Source organism: Trachemys scripta, chromosome 11 (genome assembly GCF_013100865.1).
Source record: "Trachemys scripta elegans isolate TJP31775 chromosome 11, CAS_Tse_1.0, whole genome shotgun sequence".
NCBI classification, from domain to species: domain Eukaryota; kingdom Metazoa; phylum Chordata; order Testudines; family Emydidae; genus Trachemys; species Trachemys scripta.
This window is the reverse complement of record NC_048308.1, coordinates 9,405,430-9,421,893: the sequence shown is the minus strand read 5'-3', so window position 1 is coordinate 9,421,893 and position 16,464 is coordinate 9,405,430. Positions and strand designations below refer to the sequence as shown.

Genomic DNA, 16,464 nt, shown 5'->3' with positions numbered 1-16,464 from the left:
CTTTAAATCACTGCGGAAGCCCTGCCGCTGCTACCCTGGGGCAGCAGGGCTCAGGCTAGGGCTGGGGTAGCGGCGGCAGGGCTCCGGAGGTGATTTAAAGGGCCTGGGGGCTCCCTTCAGTGGCTGGAGCTCTGGGTCCTTTAAATCACCGCCGGAGAAGCCGGTCCAGTCCCTACATTAAAAAATAGCTTTAATTTATTCATTATACAGGACAGTTGTTCTCTAAAGAAAGGATTCCAATTTTCAATCATTTGAACAACATTTTCATAAGCCTAAACTCTAAATATGGTTCAGCATCAGATATATGCCCAATAGCTGTATCCATTCTAGTAATGCCAAATGCTTTACCATTACAGCTACAGTTAATGGGTCAAATTCTGCTCTCAAGTTACACTCGTGTAACAAAACAGAATTTGGCCTGTGTGTCTATTTAGCACCACTTACTAGCTGAAGTGGTTTAAGACATGTAACTCACCCACCACAAAACTCATATCTGAATGGGAAAGCAAAAGAATTATGGGACTTTGAGCAAGGAAGGTCACATTTGGAAAAGTTATCCTTGGAACAGAAGAGAAATGGGGAAGTCTGACCTGCTGCATAGGTATCAGACAGACAGCGAAGATTTTTTAAGCAAGTCGTTACTCTGGGAGATGGTTGCAAGCTTATATTTGAGCAAGCAGCTGACCTGTGAAATTCTGGAACTGCTCTAAGATAAAAGACTTGTATTAAAGGAAAAATTACACTCCAAACACTGTAGTATCCAATGGTCCTTTCTATCAGGAGCAAAAGGCAGCTAAAACTTAAATATTGGGAGAAAAAACAGAGTGTGATCTTCCCTGGATGTATAGGCCTTGAGAGGGAGAGTCTGCAACCAGGCAAATTCAGAAAGGAAGAAGAGAAGAGAAAAATATGCAAAATAGAGAGGAAGGACAAACTAATTAAATGAAAATAGGACAGGAAAATTGAGAAATGTCAGGAAGCAATACTTCTGAAACAATCAGGTCAAGCAAAAACCAGCAAGGGAACGCTGACTTCTGATTTAAAGTTTAAAAAAAAAAAAATCTTTAACTTGTGATAACATGATAAAGAAAAAAGAAAGGAAGAATGGAAAAGAGAAAGAAAGGTGCCTTACTGCATTTGAATTTAAGCTACTGTGTTCTCAGAGGATCTTTCATTCTAACAGTGTCATAAATAAGCATCTAATGCTTCCTGAAAACACTTTTTAAAAATAATCTATTTAGAAATAATTCTGCCTCTGCCATAGACGTTCAGTATTTTTCCTTTTAACCATAAACTCCATCCAGAGGATTTTTATTGAGTTTATTTGCTTCCACTTGTGACACCATAACCTTTGCCACAGACACAGGATTACATCAGGCTGTTAAATAAGTAGCAGGAGATTAACTCTGAAGAAAGGTGCAAGTGTCAGAAGCGATAAAAGGAGTCCATAGAATGTCCATAGAATTATAATAAAAATGTATAGTACATATATACACAAGCAGAAGTGGTACTAAAAATGTTTTCCACATTTCTCCATCAGTCACCAACAATATTAAGAATGCCCTGGATGATTTAGCATAGGTATATGGCCTAACTTGAGAAGTACCACTGTCCTAAATAATTTGAACCTGATTACACATTCTCCTTTGTTGCTGCAGTGGTTAGATTTTTTTTTTCCCCAATATCAACGTTATAATCATTATAACTATAAATTATTTGCACTCTGATAGCTCCTAAAAGTCTCAATTAGGATCAGAACCCCACTGTGGTGGGCACTGAACAAACACCTAGCAATGTACCTTTTTCAACTAAAACAGCATTTTAACATCTGTAGAGAGAAAACCTACAGTAGAAATAGAAGAAACTGAAGTGTTTAAGGTAATCGCTGAAAAAGAATTACTAGCATAATAGTTAAAGTGACTTAATATTTGCGAAAGTGTACAAATTTTAGCTGATCACTTATTTTACAGTACTTTAATAAGAGTTCACATTTGTGTCATTAATTCAGGCCCTAATCCTGCAAGATGAACTGTTTGGTTCAGAGTCCAGGGCCGTCCGGGGGGGGGGGGCAAGTGCGGCAATTTGCCCCAGGCGCCGGGCCCCGCAGGAGTCCCCCCAAGAGTTTTTCGGGACCCCTGGAACGGGGTCCTTCACTTGCTCCGGGGGCCCCGGAAAACTCTCGTGGGGCCTGGGCGCCCGGAGTGTCTTCCGTTCCGGGTCTTCGGCGGCAATTCGGCAGCGGGGGGTCCTTCCACTCCGGGACCCGCCGCCGAAGTGCCGGGTCTTTGGCGGCAGGGGCCCCCCCACCGCAGATAACCCCAGGCCCCCTGAATCCTCTGGGCGGCCCTGACAGAGTCTGCCCATGTGGATGAGCATCAGGACCAAAGATTTTTTTAAATGAAAAATGTTTAACATTTAAATTAAGTTTTCATCATTTATTCTATTTTTTCACTTCACTGAACTTGAAGATTGAAACTAGACTATTTTGTTTCACTTTCTCTAGTCAGTTTCATTTGTAGAATCCATGCATTAGTACAATGTTTTTGTGTTCTTGTTTTCATTCTTCTATTCTGCTGGAAAATACCCAAATTTGGAGCTTAACTGCTTGAAAGTGTTTTTAATATCACAAGATAAAGTCTAGAATCATATGTCAGTATATACTACTCTAATATCCAAACTCACCAATGCATTAGTTATCATATATGCTTTAAAAAAGTTACCCTATAAAATTTATTCTTTTCATGATATACATGAAAAAATTCAAGACTTAAAAAAGAACTGGCATGACAAAAATAAATGAAAATATGCTATTACTGATGTGATGTACTAGGTACAAACATTTTTTTAAAGAGTTTAAACAGGATAATTACTTTGAATTTGAATGTCAAGGACCTGCCCTATGTGGTGCTCTTCCCACTGAGTCCAGTAGTCATGACATGCCGACAGTAATACAATGTTTTCATGATGCCTTCAGATCCCATTATAAAGAAATCACTAACTGATTTATGAGTCTTATAAAAAAATATGCATATTTAAATGTCTACCTTCACTTGTATATTTTCATTTAAAAAACAGTCTATCAGTAATTGCCCTCTATGGAAGCTGCAGGGGAAGAGTAATTAACTGAAGCCACACCTGCTAAACAAGGACACACATCCTAGGTCATGGCAATTGTTCTTTATACAGACTAGCAACTAACAAAGTACCAGGTTTGGCATTATTTTCCATATTTCATTTTGATTAAAAAAAAAAGCAAAGTAAACATATGGCTCTGTATCTGGTTCACATAAGATAATAGTAATTAAGGTACCAAACTCACCAGTAGATATCTTACCAGTACCCTTAAATTCTGCAGCAGATAAGTGTGCAAATCCATTAGTTGAACCAAGTTCCGACATGGAAATTTGATAAGGTGGTCTCAGCTTGATTTCTGTCTGCATGTCAGCAAGATTTATCTTGGTCGACAGAGACCGTGGGTTATTATATCTCTGCTTGGTCCTTTGAATAAAATTATCTGTGTAAAATTAAAAAAAAATATCCCTATAGACATTTGTTAATTAAATCATTCCAGAGTGAGGCTTTATGGGTCATATATTTCTAAAATACAAATTTAAATTTATTATTTGAAATTCTTACATTTATCTTGGAACATTCTAATACTATTTCTGTTTTATGACTAATATATCAAGGACTAATTAATTCTGCAGTATAAAAAAATTAAGCTCTAGAAATCTAATTACTTAACGACTGTGAATAAACTAATGACTTGCCACGGCATGATACTGAAAGCACTGCTAATATAATGGATTTATTTCACTAGTTTTAGCTTCTCTCTCAATTTAGCAAATATTCTTATAAAAATAAAATAATTCTTTTTTCAGATATAAATACACTTAATTCATGTGACTTAAACTGCAAAATATTAGGGCTGAATACTTTCATTATATCTTCTCTCCTCAGCAGTAAACACACCAATATAACGAAATTACTCTCTTAACTAACAGCTAGGAAAACACATTGAAAGATGGAGAAAGGAAAGAAAGCAAACAGTGGTTATTCTAAAGGACACCTTTAAAAAACAGACTAGATCAGCTGCATTGGAAAACTGAATGAATTTAGTAGGTACTACATTTTTCTGCACCTTGTATTCCTTTTACTCTGTCTAAAATGTATTTTGTTAGAATACATAAAACTAGTTGCTTTTACCTCCAAATGAAGGTATAATTTTTAAGCCACTGCAGATATCAGCAGAAACCACAAGAGATGCTACAAGTAACGCCACATGTAGTAGGTATTTGAAGCTTGAATCACAGAAAATTCAATGCATAAAGCAAATCAAAATCTTCACTTCCTTTCTTTGCATTGAACAAATAACTATTACACAGTGAAGAGCAAACATATAACTGGGATTTTTTAGTTTGGAAATGGCTTACCAAGCTCAATGTCTTTATAGGTTCAATATTTTGATATGGGTATAATGTCAAACATCTCAACATATTACTAACTGGCAGAAGTTAAACTCATCCATATTTGTTCACGCAGAACCTGATCTAAAACTTATTGAAGTTAATGGAAAGATTTCCAATGGATTTTGCATCAGGCTCTAACAGACTGATTCAACTCCCACCAAAGACTATGGGAAACTTTCTATTGACTTTAATGGGAGCTGGATTAGGCCCTAAATCACCCTAAAGCTAACTAACTATGTTTTAAGTTGTACGTTCTTTAAAATAGTTAGTTGAATTTGAATTAGGATTGAAAGAGTTATTGTAGTGAACAGTCAGATCCTTACCAAACTCTATGAAACAGTATGGCCGGATGGCAGTATTTGTCCTCATCATATTGTACGTGGTGATGAACTCTTTCTGAAGCTCATCCAGGAAGCAGAAAGCCAGAACACTGGGGTAATTTTCAGTGCACAGCATCATGTAGCTCACTCCCAGAGAGCTAATAAAACTATAATTTAAAAAATGGTTTTAAAATTTCAAAATTAAGTCCATGTAACTTACAGCTTTGCAAGACTGGTTCCATATGCCATAAACAGAGAAGCAAAAAACGTCTATGGGGTAATGAAGACATTCATATTTATTGAGAAAGCCAGAGATTGTTTTAGGGAAAAATTAGTTTTAGATAATGTCTTTCTTTTAAACAGAATTGTATTAATGAATGAGAAGCTATGTTATACATATAAAAGTGTATAGTGTGTTGCAATGGACTAACGTGTGGAAGAGAGGGAGATTATGATAAAATCCTTAGGCGGGAGGGCTGGGGGGGAGACACACACATGGGTATCCTCTCCTGGGAATGGCACATTTAGAATAAATGCAGAACATGCCATCTGGTGCTTTCCAAAGGCAAAAAACTGCTCTTCAGAATTATTTTTTATAAGTGAGGGTATTAAACTCTTCCATAGAAAGGATGTTTCATCAGTATCCAGAGATGGAGATAAAGATGACCAGAGACAGGAAAATCTTCCCCCCCTTCCAATTAAACATTTGGTATATACCTATACATATTTCACTTAGATGTTAACAAATTGTTGTATTCGATTATTGGTTCATGAAATACAAGTTTCAAAATTAGTTGAAGTATCTGTCATATACAGCTTAAAATAATCAACCTAATCATTATATATCAAGATTTTAACACAGAGTCTTACTAACAGATGGTAAATATATAAAATCTTTGATTACACGTGATGTCCAGTTCTTTAAAGTTTCTTTTTAGTTTATCAGTTGTCAAAGAAATTATAGATATATTAAGATTTACTACTGAAGTTTATTAATAAAGTCAAAGCTACAGTGCTATATTTTTTGCATAATTAGTTAAAGCAATGATCATTAACTTCTGAGAGGAAATATTGACTTTTTCATTTGCATTTACACACACAGAATCGATATTTGCTCTACCTTAACAATCATAGCTTAGGTTTCATTGCTTGCATTTATCTTAATTCACAGAGATAAAAATATCAGCCACTGTGAATATTTGTTTTGTGAAAACTGTTCTTTTTGTGTTGTCTGAAGCACAGCTACAATGAGTGGCAAAACAAAGGTAAAAGCACAAATTTGGGGGCGGAGAGAAGAGGATAATTAGTGGGGTTGTTTTTAAAATAAACTGAGAGGCTAACCCTTTACTCATATGTTGTGATAGTTATAACATTAAACAGTTACATCAATGAGCCACAGAAGTTATTAGAATACAATAGCTACCATTAAGCAGCCACATAAACATTTCTAATGGTTTTTTTTAATGGTAAAATGCTTTTATAAAAACTTTTAATAAATATTTTCAAGACTTAAAAATATGAGTACAACTTAAAAAATTGGGGAGAGATGGAAAAGATAGAGGGTTCAGGCGACGTAAAGAGTTACCTTAAGTACTGGAAAGAAATGCAATAGCAATGTGTTAATGCAATGCGTTAATGTTCCCCATAAGGGAAACTTTAGTTTCACTGTCCAAGCTGAGTAAAGTACATAAAAAATGAAAATTAAATTAGATTTTGGTGTTTACTAAATAACTGTTTATTAATAAACTAGGCTGTTAATGATAAGATGTTTATCTCAACAGTGCACATTTAATCATGGAATATTTCCGCCATATATATATATTGCATATTATTATTATTTATATTATGGAGGCAGCTAGCATATTCCAATCAGGACGGAGGCTCTACTGAGCTAGGTGCTTTACAGATGTAGGAAAACATGGTCCCTATCCAAAGGAACATTTGCTATTGGTGTTACAAATTAAGGTAAGGGTGCAAATCCTGTATTCCTTACATATGCAATGCTCCCACTGAAGTCAATAGTAATTTTAGGTGAACAAGGCATGCAGGTTAGGCTCTATAGCCCAGATTTTTAAAAGTATCTAGACCACTGACTCCTACTGATTTCAATGAGTTAGCCACGTACATATCTGTAACAATCTGGCCCCAATTCTATAACACATTTTTATATACAGACTTACGATTTGAAAAGGTAGTAATTTTACATTAATTTTATATTCTGATAATTCAGATCAGACAAAGAAAATAAAACTATCATAATTTCCTTGAACTACCATAACAAAAAATATCCAAGGACTAATCACAAGTCTCCTGAGCTCCTGGGGCTTTTAATGCCACACACTATCTTGAAACCAATAGGATAATGGAATAAATCTTGAAAATGCTTAATCTTGCAAGACTCTAGTAGGTCAATAATTTAAATATTTATAACAATGCAGGTTACATCAAACTAGGATTTCCACCAGAATATAAATGTCTTTAAAGTCAAACGTGTCTTAGCTTTCAATTTCCAAATACAAAAATAATTGTCGATAGTTATTCTTAATTTAATTCATTACCTCTACACTGCAACGGTTAACTAACCACCACTCAGGAATGTTACAAGGATAAAAAAAGAAATTCTTACTTTATATTATACTGGCCAGCTTTCAGCATACATCTATCAGGAAGCTGAGCAAGCTTCTTCGAGAGTGTTTTAAAATATTTTCTACATTGCTGCACTCCCATGCTTTGCTCATAATCTGTAGAGGCAGATAGCGGGAGCCCATCTCTAACACGGACCACTGAGGCAGATAAGATCATAGACATTGCCAACAGATTTAGTGAAAGCCTAAAACAAAACAAACATATTCAGAAATGCAGATCAGACAAAATTAAAACAAATAAACAAAAATTGAATATGCAGCCAGAACCATTACTATCTGGTGGGCAGGTGAGGTAACTCTCAGTCAAGGCTGACGGGTTGTATGCCTGATTCAGCCTTAATACACGGCAAGTCACAAAGGGCTTAGTCTCGAACCTAAGCTCACACAAGAAGTCCTATTGAGTAGTCCCTACCTGTCTTTCTGACTCCCAAACAGGTCACAGAATGAGACTTAACTTCTCTTATTAATATGTACACAATTTGTATTACCACAGCACTTAGAGACTCTGAGATTGAGGCCCTGCTATTTTTCTATTTATTATTTGTTTTACAGTAGTGCCGAGAGGCACCAATTGAGATCAAGATCATAGTGCTAGGCGCCATACATACTACATCATCTTTGTCTCACTGATCAAGAGAAGATCTTGCCCGAAGAGCTTAAAGTCTACATAGGCAAGATAGACAAAGGAGTTTTATTATTCCTATTTTATAGATGGGGAATTGAGATACAGAGAAATTAAGGCCATGACCAAGAAAAAAATTAAACAAGCGCCTAACTATCAGCATGTGAATAGTTCTATTGAATTCAGTGGGACTATGCATATGCTTTAAGTTAGGCACAAGTTTAAATATCTTGCTGAATGGAGACCGACTTAACTTAACCAAAGTAACATAGGAAACATGTGGCAGAACCAAAAATAAAACCCAGGTCTCCTGAGTCACAGTCCAGTGTTTTAACCATGAAACCCTTTCTCTCTTATTTGGGTCTGAGTTCACTGATCTGTAAAATGTGTATAGCAATATCCACCTTACACAAGTATTGAGAAGTTTAAAATAAATAATGTTTGTAAAGCATGTGAAAACCATGAATGACCTACCATAAAAGGACAGAGTATAATTATTTTAACCTTTTTTTAATCTAACCTTGGAGGCAGGGATGGGGAAGAATAAAATAAATGTAACGTCAAGTGATTCCTATTCAAACTAAAATTTTACATTTTGGCCCTGATGCAATGCTGCTCTCAACTTTCTCCAACAATTACATATTCTGTGGTATGCTTGGTCTGCACGTACAAAACAATATAACAAAAGGAGTTTATTAAAATATTCCTGCACAAAAGGTGGCAAATCACAGCAGACATTTTAAAACACACCCATGAAACCTTTGTCAAGAATTAAAAGATAGATAAATATTTAAAATGGTCAAACCTTTAAAAGTTACAGTAGATATATCAAAATGATCAAAAGTTTAGCAAGACAAGCATTATGTGGTTCTCTAAAAGTAAAATTACTTATTTGCTCATTTGTCTGACCTCCTGTAAAACACAGGCCACAGAACTTCCCAAAAATAATTTTTAGAGCAGATCTTTCAGAAAAACATCCAATCTTGATTTTAAAACTGCCAATAATGGACAATCTCCCACGACCCCTGGTAAACTGTTCCAATGGTTAATTACTCTCACCGCCATAAATGTATGCATTATTTCCAGTATGAATTTGTCTAGCTTCAACAATTTATAATTATTTAAAGGGTATAAACTAGGGCTGTCGATTAATCAGTTAACTCACGCGATTAAATCAAAAAAATTAATCACGATTAATCGCACTGTTAAGCAATAGAATACCAATTGAAATTTATTAAATATTTTGGATGTTTTTCTACATTTTCAAATATCGATTTCAATTACAACACAGAATACAAAGTGTACAGTGCTCACTTTTTATTGTCTTTGATTACAAATATTTGCACTGTAAAAATGATAAAAAAGAAATAGTGTTTTTCAATTCACCTTATACAAGTACTGTAGTGCAATCTCTATCATAAAAGTGCAACTTACAAATGTAGGGTTTTGTTTGTTTGTTTTTTTTACATAACTGCACACAAAAACAAAACAATGTAAAACTTTAGCGCCTACAAGTCCACTCAGTCCTACTTCGTGTTCAGCCAGTCGCTAAGAGAAACAGGTTTGTTTACAGTTACAGGAGATAATGCTGCCCACTTCTTAATTACGTCACCTGAAAGTGAGAACAGGCTTTCGCATGGCACTGGATATTTACATGCCAGACGCGCTAAAGATTCATATGCCTCTCATGCTTCGGCCATCGTTCCAAAGAACATGCTTCCATGCTGATGACACTCGTTAAAAAAAAAAGTGTTAATTACATTTGTGACTGAACTCCTTGGGGGAGAACTCTGTGTCTCCTGCTCTGTTTTACCTGTGTTCTGCCATACATTTCATGTTATAGCAGTTTCGGATGATGACCCAGCAGATGTTCATTTTAAGAACACTTTTGCTACAAATTTGATAAAATGCAAAGAAGATACCAATGTGAAATTTCTAAAGATAGCTACAGCACTCAACCCAAGATTTAAGAATCTGAAGAGCCTTCCAAAATCTCTGAGAGGCATGAGGTGTGGAGCATGCTTTCAGAAGTCTCAAAAGAGCAATGCTCCGATGCACAAAGTACAGAACCCAAACCACCAAAAAAGAAAATCAACCTTCTGCTAGTGGCATCTGACTTAGATAATGAAAATGAACATGCATTGGTCCGCACTGCTTTGGATTGTTATTGAGCAGAACCCGTCATCAGCAAGTCCCCTGGAATGGTAGTTGAAGCATGAAGGGACATATGAATCTTTAGCGCATCTGACACGTAAATATCTTGCGACACTGGCTACAACAGCAAACGTCTGTTCTCACTTTCAGGTGACATTATAAATAAGAAGCGGGCAGCGTTGTCTCCTGCAAATGTAAACAAGCTTGTTTGTCTGAGTGATTGGCTGAACAAGAAGTAGGACTGAGTGGACTTGCAGGCTCTAAAATTTTACATTATTTTATTTTTGAATGCAGGTTTTTTTGTACATAATTCTACATTTGTAAATTCAACTTTCATGATAAAGAGATTGCACTACATTACTTGTATTAGGTGAATTTAAAAATATTATTTCTTTTGTTTTTTAACTGTGCAAATACTTGTAATCAAAAATAAATATAAAGAGAGCACTGTAGACTTTGTATTCTGTGTTGTAACTGAAATCAATATATTTGAAAAAATATTTAAATAAATGGTATTCTATTATTAACAGTGTGATTAATCGCATGATTAAAATATGGAATTTAAAACCCATTTCTATTTGACTATGCAGATTTCCAAAGTGAAGAGGACAAAGACCCATCCCTTCAGTCATTTAAAACTAGGCTGAATATTATATTATCAAGAACGGCCCTATATTGGCAGGAAGATGGACAAATGACCTACAGTAATAAAGCTCTCTGATAGCATTTATTAAATTTATCACAGCATTTCATTTATCCCTAATCTCTTATGGGGAAAAAGGAGGAGTGCGAAAATATCAAGTAGGTAGGATTACATAATGCTATATGTATCTCTCCAAAACTCTCCCATTGCCCATATATTTAATACTGAACCCAATTTCCATTCAATTATTGTTTTACTCCCAGAATTAAGGACAAAGAATATAAATAGCCAATATCAATAATAGAGACAGCAGAACTGAGAGTGGATAAAATCCTTCTTCTAGATCTAAGTTATCTATTTTACATATTTATTTTATTTGTAAATAAAATATTCTCATAAATCCTAGATAAACAGGGATTCAGATGAAATGAAAGCTATTTATATCAAGGCAAAATAGTCCCTCTTAAAAAGGATAAACCTCCCTGAAACCTGCCAGCTGTCTTCCATGCATTATGAAATGACAGAAAAACAAAACTTTGTTTAGACAGTCTTTTTTAATATATCATTAGTGAAATATTTCTTATTAAGCCATCCAATGAATACGTTTCTTCCCAGTCTCCAAAGAACAGTGTCAGAAGACTGTATAAAAAGTTGTCATTTATCTTAAAAATAAAAACAAACAAAAACACTGCTACCAAACACATTGTGGCTACAAGAATATATGAATGTAGAGAAATTAATAAATATACATATTTTAACTGTATGCAATTTAGCACTGCAAAACAGTCATGAAAATTTACCACTAAACAAAAATGTACTAACCCTTCCTATAACAGGATGATGGAAATTAAAAAACAAGGAATATTTTACTCAGCCAACCAAAAATATTAAATATTTCTCTACAGCAAGCAGTTTTTTATGCATGTGTATATATGTGTACATAGGAAAATGTGATGAAGAAATATTTGTATAAATAATATCTTTAAATGTCATTTCTATCTATCCATCCAAAAGTTTAGGTATTAATCTGCAATCAATCCCTTACATATTTAGTATTTTTTTCCCAGATACTCTCTACCTCAGACTATCCTAAACTCAAGGGACCTCACTTTCCTTACAAATATAACAGTGAGTCTCCCACGCTTCACAAATTTGTGAGAGGTTTCAGAGTAGCAGCCGTGTTAGTCTGTATCCGCAAAAAGAAGAACAGGAGTACTTGTGGCACCTTAGAGACTAACAAATTTATTAGAACATAAGCTTTCGTGGGCTACAGCCCACTTCTTTAGATATGCATCCGAAGAAATGGGCTGTAGTCCACGAAAGTTTATGCTCTAATAAATTTGTTAGTCTCTAAGGTGCCACAAGTAAATTTGTGAGAAGTACTTTACACACTTTAAAGCCTGCTGTTTCCATTGCAGGGCTCCTGGGAATTAGGAATATGTGGCTGTGGGGTCCATGACCTAATCCCAGTTTCTTCTATTGAGAAGAGGAAACTGGTAATTGTTTTTAATATGGAGGTACGTGGTTACAACTCCATATTCAGAGCTATGTTCTGAAATGAGCCTTAATATGAGGTATATAGTCCTGTTTTTCCCTATGTGAAGATGGCCTTTCAGTGTGAAATGTGATACAGTGTTAGTTTTATAGTCTGAATTTAAGGCAATATTTGTTTGACTCCTTTGCATAATTTTTTAATATAAACTGTTTGAAATTGGGTTGTTGATGAGTGTCATTCATGGCAGTACAACCTTTAAAAAAAAAAAAAACACAACACATTGCTTAGCTTCACAAAAACAAACAGAGATGAATTCTGAGTAGATCTGGTGCAATGGGTAGTCTCTGCTCTCCAACATATGCTAGACTTCCAGCACCTCATTTTTCAAATTATCCCCTTCCAACACATGAACTTATTACATTAAACATCCACAACTAATGGATGGGATAATTTGATAGACTGCTGCCTGCTGAAGGGCTGATTGAGAGGGCAGAGTTAAGGTGTATAGTTCTTGTGGGAATAGTAAGGTGTGTGCCTGTTGTTATGTATAGTAAGTTAGGCTAACGTCTCATTTTTTTTGCTTTTTCTGGGTTTGTCTCATGTCATGTGTATCAACCTTAACTGTTTCACAATTTTCTATTTATTAGTTTATTTTCTTAACTGTATAAAAGCTTTACATTGCATGCTCTAGATCGGGGTGGGCAAACTACGGCCCGCAGGCCAGATCCAGCCCCATCAGGGCTTTGGATCCGGCCTGCAGGATTCCCAGCCCTGCGCCGCTCCCGAAAGTGGCTGGCACCACAGCCTCTGGTGGGGCAGAGGGCTCCATGCGCTGCCCTCGCCTACAGGCACTGCCCCCTGCAGCTCCCGTCGGCCGGGAACAGGGAACCGCGGCTAATGGGAGTTTCAGGGGAGGTACCCACAGGCGAGGGCAGCACGCAGAGCCCTCTGTTCCCCCCAGGGGCTGCAGAGATATGGTGCCAGCTGCTTCCGGGAGCGGCGCAGGGCCAAGGCAGGCAGGGAGCCTGCCTTAGCCAAGCTTTGCGCTGCTGCTACCCTAGAGCCGCTCCAGGTAAGCGGCGAAGGGCCGGAGCCCCCTGCCGCACTCCTCCTGCACCCCAACCCTCTGCCCTGAGCCCCCTGCCACCCCCCACACCCCTCCTGCACCCCCAACACCTTGCCCTGAGCCCCCTGCCACACTCCTCCTGCACCCCAACCCTCTGCCCTGAGCCCCCTGCCACACCCCTCCTGCACCCCCAACCCCCTGCCCTGAGCCCCTTCCTGCACTCCGCACCCCCTCCCACACCCGCCCTACATTCATGGTCTTACATGAAATTTCCCCACCCAGATGTGGCCCTCAGGCCAAAAAGTTTGCCCACCCCGATCTAGCTTCTGGCAGACCAAGAGAGTGGGGGAAAACTGCATATTAAAGTTAAGGAACCCTAGAATGCCCTGTCACCAACTTCCTTCGGTTTGTAACAAGGAAGCTTTTGTTTGAGCACTTTAACTGATTGCACCAGTATCATACAAATGGGGACAGAACAATCTCCCAGGTTACAAGAGCTCAGACCACTTATGCTTTGAAGGTTAGCACCAAAGCCGGGGTCTCCAAGCAGAAGTCTATTAACAGCCAATGAAGATCCTGGAACTATGTTGTAATGAGCTTCAGTTATAAAATTATGCTTTATAACCAGGCTACGCAGTTCAGCACTAGTTTCCATTTCCAGGTAATGTCATTGTGTAACTCCATGTAGAGTGCAGTACGATAACCTGATCTTGAGGTGTTATGGATAACCCACATCACGAGGGGGGGGGGGGGGGGGGGAGGGAGTGTTGAACTGCCTCCTTCTCAATAGGGGCACACTAAAAAAAAAAACTTTTGGCTACAGCAGCTATCCAACACACACACCTGTGTTGCACCCATAAGTTACACGTGGCACTCTGTCCATGGCAGGGGTGGGGAGGAAACAGAGGTCACAGCTGTTTTGCAGAGCAGCATTTGTACTCACGCCCAGTGCCTGGAGGTGCCAGGGCACCTGCTGCAGCCTTACACTACAGGGAAGAGGTCATAGGCAGGGTTATGCCTCCCTATCTCTGACAGGCAAGTGGCAGGTGGAATAATTCCTCCATTGCACTAGCCCCCCCCCCCCATCCCCTCTCCCCCACAGTCTGGGACCCGGGCACCAGGAGCGGGACCCATCCCTATCCCGGCCCTCGAGAAACAGCCCATCGTTATCCCTATTTCCCCCCCCGCCCCGGGGCCGGAGGCGCAGGTGGGGGGCAGGGCCCATCGCTATCCCGATCCGTGCCCCCAACTTGTGCCCAGAGGAGGAGGAAGAGGAGACCCAGCCCTGTTCCTGCCCCTACCTGCGCCCGGGGCCCGTGGGGGAGGGGCGCCCCGCCCCATCCCTGCCCCAGTTCCCACCTGAGCCGCCTTCGCGCCGCCCGCACGGCCGGGGGGTCAGGCGGGCCTAGGTCTGTTGCTAGGCAACGGCTCTGCGAGGCGTAGGAGACCGCTTCGAACTACCTGCCTCACCGGAGCCGCGGCATCGGCAGCAGGACCACGTCCGCCTGCCGCAAAGCATTGTGGGAACCGTCGACGTGCCCCCGCCGCAATCAATGGCAGGGCGAGGGGATATCACGTGACTCTGCGTAATCAGCCGACCGGTGCCCGGCGGCGGGGTGCGGACTGAGGAGGTGGTCGAGCTGCCGTTGCTCTCTGGTGATGTGGGGTGGTCGCAAGGGCGCGGTTGCTCCGAAGGGGTTGGGCCCCCATTGCTCTGTGGGGTGGGGACGAGGCGGCTGGGCCGCCATTGCTCTGTGGGGGTGGGACTTGGCGAGCCGCCATTGCTCTGTGGGGGTGAGACGGGACCGCCATTGCTCTGTGGGGGTGGGGAGGTAGTTCACGTTGTCAGCGATTTGTGATGCTGATGAAGTTATGGATATTGGAAAAGTTGCCACAAATGCCTGTAAAAGGCGGGGCCCTGCAGTCGGGCCCCCAAGTAGTCGATGGCTTTCAATGGGACATGTGTTCCTAACACTCCCTCAGGTGCTTGTGGGTACCCCCCCCCCGCTGTGTGTAAGTTTTAACGTTATATAAATAATAATTACTAATCTTTGGTGTTTCTGCCGAGTCCACCAACACTCCCAGCTCAACCCCAGCGGTAGCTGGCACCGGGGACTGGACTGAGCCTGGGTCCAGCACTATTCACACAGACCATCAATCAATCATCTGGTAACTCAGCAAAAAGCCTCCACATCCTATTACCAGTCCCTGATAAAAATCCTGTTTGTTTAACTTTTCTGTAATGTGACAAGCATATGCCCCAGGGACATTTTGTTTACTGAATAAATCAGTAGGAGCTGCACCAGGGAGGAAAGAACTTAGGCCTAGATCCTCAAAGGTATTTAGGTGCCTAAGTCCTATAGGAGTTAGGCACCTAGATGCTTTTGAGGTTCTGGGCCTTAGGGCTCAGCAGATCAAGAGGAGAAATGTAAAGCATAAAATGCATGTATAAAGGAGGAGTAGATAATCTGGAAAAGACAAGGTTAGGGGGACTGCAAAGTTGGCTGGATAACTTCAAAACTTAGATGGGTGAGTTGAATTGTAAGCTGTGATACTGAACAGATCCAGTCCTCATAGATTAAATTGAATTGGTTGGTTATTTTAGGATGTGTTTTAGAACCCTGAAATAATAAAGTGTGGCACTGTTCTGAAAAATCCTGCATAACTTACTCCTAGGGGAATTCTGTGCCACTGTGCACATGTTTTGGGTGCCCAAGGCGGCCGGCAGAGAGGTAAATCATTGTGGGGCAGGAGGCAGGACTGGGGAAGACGCGGCTGGTGGCTCCTACCCTGTGCCAGGCTCAGCCGCTAGTCACAGCTGGGCTGGGGAAGACAGGACTTCCTCTTCCTCTGCATGGCATCTGGGGCTGGGTCAGACCCACTCCCAGATTTCTCCCCCGGCTGCAGGAAGCTCTGAAAACTCCCCCTGCCTCCTGTACCCATTGCTCCTTAGCTACAGGGGGAGGGATCCCTAGACAGGGAGCTGCTCCCCCATCCGCCCAACCCCCGTGCATCCAGACCCCTGTGCGGAGCCTCACCTCCCACACACA

At 39.8% G+C, this 16,464-nt stretch overlaps 1 protein-coding gene across 8 annotated transcripts in view; it reads right to left on the bottom strand.

The window, feature by feature from the left end:
- The window catches only part of SEC22A (SEC22 homolog A, vesicle trafficking protein), a 42,947-nt gene extending 28,025 nt beyond the window's left edge, over positions 1 to 14,922 (bottom strand). For 5 of the 8 annotated variants that reach the window (XR_004647694.1, XR_004647695.1, XM_034786106.1 and 2 more), the window contains exons 1-4: positions 14,885 to 14,916; positions 7,416 to 7,619; positions 4,793 to 4,956; positions 3,320 to 3,514 (exon numbers count right to left, since the gene is read on the bottom strand). Coding sequence is in view for 6 of the 8 variants with exons in the window: in XM_034786106.1 (XP_034641997.1) it covers positions 3,320 to 3,514; positions 4,793 to 4,956; positions 7,416 to 7,619; positions 14,885 to 14,898 (577 nt within the window). In the remaining 2 variants the exon portion in view is untranslated. Of the gene's footprint in view, positions 1 to 3,319; positions 3,515 to 4,792; positions 4,957 to 7,415; positions 7,620 to 14,257; positions 14,374 to 14,773 lie in introns of those variants that run through there. The other 3 variants (XM_034786103.1, XM_034786102.1, XM_034786104.1) reach the window with 3 other exon arrangements.
- Between the last annotated feature and the right edge of the window lie 1,542 nt (positions 14,923 to 16,464).